General features: G+C 37.8%; 1 protein-coding gene across 2 annotated transcripts in view; it reads right to left on the bottom strand.

Annotated features, from left to right (window-relative positions):
- Window positions 1–6,000, bottom strand: part of LOC114034139 (TBC1 domain family member 12-like) — a 128,875-nt gene that overhangs the window by 4,105 nt on the left and 118,770 nt on the right. For both annotated transcript variants that reach the window (XM_027849742.1, XM_027849741.1), the window contains exon 12: window positions 4,491–4,749. In XM_027849742.1, the coding sequence (XP_027705543.1) occupies window positions 4,491–4,749 (259 nt within the window). The remainder of the gene's footprint in view (window positions 1–4,490; window positions 4,750–6,000) is intronic.

Raw genomic sequence — 6,000 nt, forward strand, 5'->3', positions numbered from 1 at the left:
TCAGGTTTTCCTGATTCCAAACCCGGTGCTCTATCCACTGCTCTACCTAGTTACCTCAACTTTTTTTTTTCTCTACCAAGAAGGTTTTTTAGACTGGAAAAGGAAAAACAAATATGGCAAAAAGGAATCTAATACCCAAAATAAATAAAACAATAGTAAGAAAAGAGGCACTTAGCCTCTGTTGAGGAAGTTAAGTCATCCAGTCCAAATGAACTATATCTACAAACTAAGGAAAAAAAAGGCAAATATAATTGTTGAGCCACTATCAATAATCTCTGGGAGATCAAAGAATATGTAAGATCTATTACAGAACTGAAGATCATGAGTCTTCTGATTTTCAAAAAAAAATGAAAAGGATGCAGCCTGCAAATTAAACCAAATTTCAATTCCAAGAAAAATTCTATAATATATGTAAAGAATCATTTAAGAAAGGAAGCAGTAAGCACAAAAAGATAGTATTTATTAAGCACCTACTATGTGCCAGGAATTGACTAAATGCATGACCAGATGATGATAGATAACATCATTTCTTCCTGAGAATGCCTTCTATTTGGTCCCTGGACCACATCTCCTCCTCCCTCAGTAACTCGTTCCATTTTAATGATACTGCCCTCTCCATAATTTTCAATCTATCCCTATATATTGGTTTCTTCTCTGTTGTCTAAAAACATGCCAGGGTCTCCCCACCCTTTAATGGAAAACAACAACACTTTTACTTGACCCTGTCATTCCTTCAGGCCACTGTCCTGAATTCCTCTTCCTTTCACACCTGTACCTGTTGCCTCCATTTCCTCTCTGCTCACTTCTCAATCGCTCAAAATCTAGATTTCAACCTTAACACTCAAATGTGAGGCTACCAATAATCTCTCAACTGCAAAACTCAATGGTTTCTTCTCCAACCTCATCTCGGCAACATTTGATACAGTTAACCATTCACTCTTCCTACCTATTTTTCTTCTCCCAGGGTCTTTGTTAACATTGTTCTCTCCTGATTTTTCTCCTACTTCTCTGACTGTTCGTCAGTCTTCTTTGCTGGATAATCATCCATATCTTATCCCTTAACCATGGATCTCCCCAAAACTGTGTTCTGAGCCTTCTTCTCTTCCCTTTCTGTAGTCACTCAACTAGCATTTATTTAGCACCCAATTACTGCCAGGCACTGTGTTAACTAAGTACTAGGGATACAAAGAAAGGCAACAGACAGTATCTGCTCTCAAGGAGCTCACAGTTTGATAAGGGAGAAAACATTCAAACAATTATGTACAAACAAGATATAGACAAGATAACTGGAGATATTTAACAGAGGAAAGGCATTAGCAATAAAGGGGATCAGGAGAGGCTTTTTGTAGAAAGTGGGACTTTGGCTGAAACTTGACAGAAACCAGGGAAGCCAGGAGTTGGAGATGAGGAGGAAAAGTTTGAGGCCTGGGGAATAACTAGTGAAAACAGTGAAAGTTTTGGGGGGCAGCTAGGTGGCACAGTGGATGGAGCACTGGCCTTGAAGTCAGGAGGACCGGAGTTCAAATTCGACCTCAGACCAAATACTTGACACTTACTAGCTGTGTGACCCTGAGCAAGTCACTTAATTCCAACTGCCTAAAATAAGAGAGAAAAAAAAACAGTGAAAGTTTGGAGCTGGAGTATTGTGTTCAATAAACAATGAAGAGACCAGTGTCACTGGAATACAGAGCACAGAATTAGAGCGCAGGGGAATATACAGTGTAAGAAGATTGGTGGGGTGAGAGCTAGGAGATTATGGAGGGCTTTGAATGCCAAAGAAAGGATTTTGTATTTGAACTTGAAAGTAACAGAGAACCATTGGAGTAGAATGAATTGGGAAGTAACATAGTCAAACCTGTGCTTTAGGAAAATCAACTTGACAGCTGAGTGGAGGATGCAGCAGAGCAGGAAGAGATCTGAAGCAGGGTGACCAACAAGCAGGGTGTTGTAATAGTCTGGGCATGTATCGATGGCAGTCTGTAACATGATGGGGGCAGTGTCAGAGGAGCAGAGGGGCATAGGTGAGAGATGCTATGGGGGTAGAAATGACATGACTTGGCAAATGACCGAATATGGCAGTAGTGAGAAGCAGGAGTTAAGCACTCTGTGCCCTCTCAACGAATCTCATCAGCTCCCAGTTCAACTGGACTCCGGGTTTCACAGCCTCTGCCTTCTTGGCCTCTCTTTCAGGGGCCAAGTCTCATCAAGCCAACCTCCACAACACTTTTCCCATCCACGCTCTTTCACATCCAGCCACCACACTCACCGCACCTCTTCACCTCTCCTTATCTATCACTACTTCAGCACTTCTATCTGCATTATTAAAAGTCACAGAAGGCATATTTATCAAATTGCAAGTGACATAAAAAATGGGGAAGATAGCTAACAAGGTGTCAGCATAATGGTTCAGAAAGATTCTGACAGGCTAAAATAGTGGGTCAAACTTAATAAAATAAAATTTAAGAGGGATAAATGCTCAAAAAATTAACTTCAAAATTACAAAATGAGGAGGGTATGGTTACAGAACAGTTTGTCTGAAAAACAGTCTGGCAATTTTAGTGAACTGCAAGCTTAATATGAGTCAGCAATGTGATGGGCAGTCAAAAAAAAAACCAAATGCAATTTTTTGGATATATGAAGAGCGGTATAACATACAGAAAAAGGAAGTCTGCTCTGGTCAGCATATATCTGGAGTATTATTTTCAGTTCTGGACAACACAACTTAGGAAGGATATTGTTAAGCTAGAGATGGTTCAGGGAAAGGTCTCAATTTTATGTCTTATGAATACTAGTCAACAGAACTGGGGATGTTTAGCTGAGAAAAGATTAGGAGGCACAGTTGTCAGCATTTGAAGAGCAGTCACATGGAAAAGGTAGTATGCTTATTCTGTTTATCCCTTGAGAACAGAAGTAGAAATAATAGATAGAAATTTTAAAGAGGCAAATTTGGACTTGATGCAAGGAAAAACTTGCTAACAATCAAAGTGATCTAAAAATGGAATAGGCTGCCTTAAGAGATAGTTGACGTACACCAGCAAAAACTGAACGATCAGTTGTTAAGAATATGGTATAGAGGGGATTTCTGTTTGGACACTGGTTGGATTAGAGGCAGAGGTAAGGAACCTGCAGCCTCGAGGCCACATGTGGTCTTCTAAGTCCTCAAGTGCGGCTCTTTGACTGAATCCAAACTTCACAGAACAAATCCCCTTAATAAAAGGATTCGTTCTATGAAACTTGGACTCAGTCAATATGCCGCACCCAATCACTAAACATTAGACATCTAATGATTAGACATCCAATGAGTCAGTCAGTCAATAAGCATTGACTTAGAGCCTACTATGTTCCAGGCACTGTGCTAAGCGCTGGGGATAAAAAAAAAAAAGAGGACAAAAGACAGTTCCTGTCCTTGAGAGGCAACCAATCTAATGAGAGATACAGCAAGCAAACAAATAGATGCAAACAAGTCATATACAGGATAAATAGGAAATAATCAACAGAGGGAAAGCACTGGAATTAAGAGGGATTGTCAAAGGCTCACAAGAGAAGGTGAAATTTTAGTTGGGACTTGAAAGAAGTCAAGGAAGCCAGGAGGCAGTGATGAAAAAGGAAAGCTTTCTCAGCATAAGGATGAGCCAGAGAAAATGCCTAGAGTCAAGGCCACTTTTAATTGAAATTCTGTGATATTCTTTTTACTCAGATCAATATAGAAGTAATTCTGGCTTCTCAAAGGTTGTATAATTAGCAGAACACAACCTCTATTACATCTTATCAAACCAGAAAGGTCTCAAGCATGAAGCCCAACCAACTATCTTCATAATACAAGGACCATAAAGTAAGTGTGAAGAGCCACATCACCAGAAGGCTGGTCTCCAGGAGATGAAAAGAATGGAAACTCATGAAAGTGTCCTGATATGCACTGGAAGGAACAGACACACAAATGAAATCAGAAATCTTTCAAGGTCCTACATATTTGGCAATTAATACTACAGCATATTTTTACTGTTGTATCCCTTCCACTGTTATCTTTTACTATTTAATGTTCTGTGTATAGAGTTTCTCCCTAACTAGATTATATGCTCTTAAATTGTTTTACGGGATTGTTTGTTATCTTTTTCTAGCCCCTGTGGTATATAGAATACACAAGGTATTCTTTAAAAATACACTATGGATGTGTATTTTTGTGTTTTATATGAAATGTCATAGAAATAACAAGAGTTAGTCCCCTCATAACTACAGAAATGTTGTGAGTTACAATTTGCTTGTATTCATAAAATGTTGTAGAAAAAAAGTTTTAGGATTGCAAGGGTAAAAGAATGCTTATTTCATTCCACTGCATTTACAGAAGACCATAAACTAAGCTATTCTCACATACATAAAAATGACTGCAAACTTTTTCAGCACTGATATTTGGAAAATTTTTAACTCTCATTGGTCTGACATAAAAGGACTGATTTAATATCTTTATTAGAGTTGGGAAAGAAAGAATTTACCTGTGTCCATTTTTTGGTGCTATTCTGCATCTGAATAGCTGCTATACAGCTGAAAAGCTTTTCTGATGTGATGTCCTCTGGCAGTTTGGTTAAAAACTGTGCTATATGAATAAAGTCCATTTGTAGAAGTATATCTTCATATAATCGAAGGATTCCTAATCCTGTTCTAAATAAAAATTCTTCTCCATCTCTACAAAAGACGTCCCAAACTCGACAGGCCAGATCAAGTGGAAGTGACTTGCTATACAGCGTGAAGATCCTAGATTGTCAGAAAAAAATTAACTCGCTATTAGATTACAATTCGTAAAATCTCTTCAGAGACTCTGTTTCTTTGGCAGTCTCCAGCACAACCACTTGTGTGGAGACACAATCCATACAAACTTCTGAGATGTCCCCTTCATATTGCAATCCAGCCCACAAACATAGATCCCATGAACCAAAGACAAAGCTTATCTTAATTTTAAAACCGTATGCCATGTTGTTTACTACTTTCTTAATGAAAACATTATCTTCTTGAAATAGTTTATAGTGAAATTAAGATAAAGCTCTTTGTGAATTTTATAGATTTAACAATCTACTACCAAAGGAAAAAACCTTAAAGGTATCAATCTAAGAACATACATATATTTAGTAAAAGCTTGTACATGATATTTCTGAATAAATTATACACGTGATACAAATCAACCAATGAATAAATGCCTTGATATTTCAGGGTATTTATTACAATATTTGAAGACAATTTCATATACACACATATACATACCCAAAACAAGAAAACCACACACACACACACACACACACACACACACACACAGATAGTATATTATAGGTAGTAGTAAAAAAAAAAACTTTAAATGGTAAGCATATTTAATTTTTTTAATTAAATTTTATTTTCAGAAAAAGATCAGCCTTCTCTTCCTCCCACTTCCTTCCCACCCCCACTTGAAGAACAAAATCTGTTAAAAGCACGTAGAGTCAAACAGAACAAAATTTCTCATTGTCCATGCCCAAAAAAAAAAACTACATATCAATCTGTCCTCTGAGTCCATCACTTCTCTGTCAGGAGGTGGGCAGTATGTTTCAATACGAGTCCTCAGGAATGGTGATTGGTCAATACATGGATCAGAGTTCTCAATTTTTTTTTTAATATATATTTTGATTTTATCAGTCAAGATGCCTTCTCTCTCTCCCTCCTACCTCAACATCCCCCAGACCCCACCCCAATGATAACATAAAAAAAACCTATTACACACATGTATAAGAAAACAAGACAAATTTCTATATTGGCTATGTTCCAAAAAATGTGATTGAATAGAACGGATGAAGCTTTAGGACAACAGTACACAATTAAAAATAAACAGGAGCAGCTAGGTGGTGCAGTGGATTGAGCTCTGGCCCTGGAGTCAGGAGGACCTGAGTTCAAATGTGACCTCAGACACTTGACACTTATTAGCTGTGTGACTCTGGGCAATTCACTTAACCTCAACTGCCTCACAAAAAAAAAAAAAAA

Source organism: Vombatus ursinus, unplaced genomic scaffold, assembly GCF_900497805.2.
Source record: "Vombatus ursinus unplaced genomic scaffold, bare-nosed wombat genome assembly UNPS02008216.1, whole genome shotgun sequence".
Classification (NCBI taxonomy): domain Eukaryota; kingdom Metazoa; phylum Chordata; class Mammalia; order Diprotodontia; family Vombatidae; genus Vombatus; species Vombatus ursinus.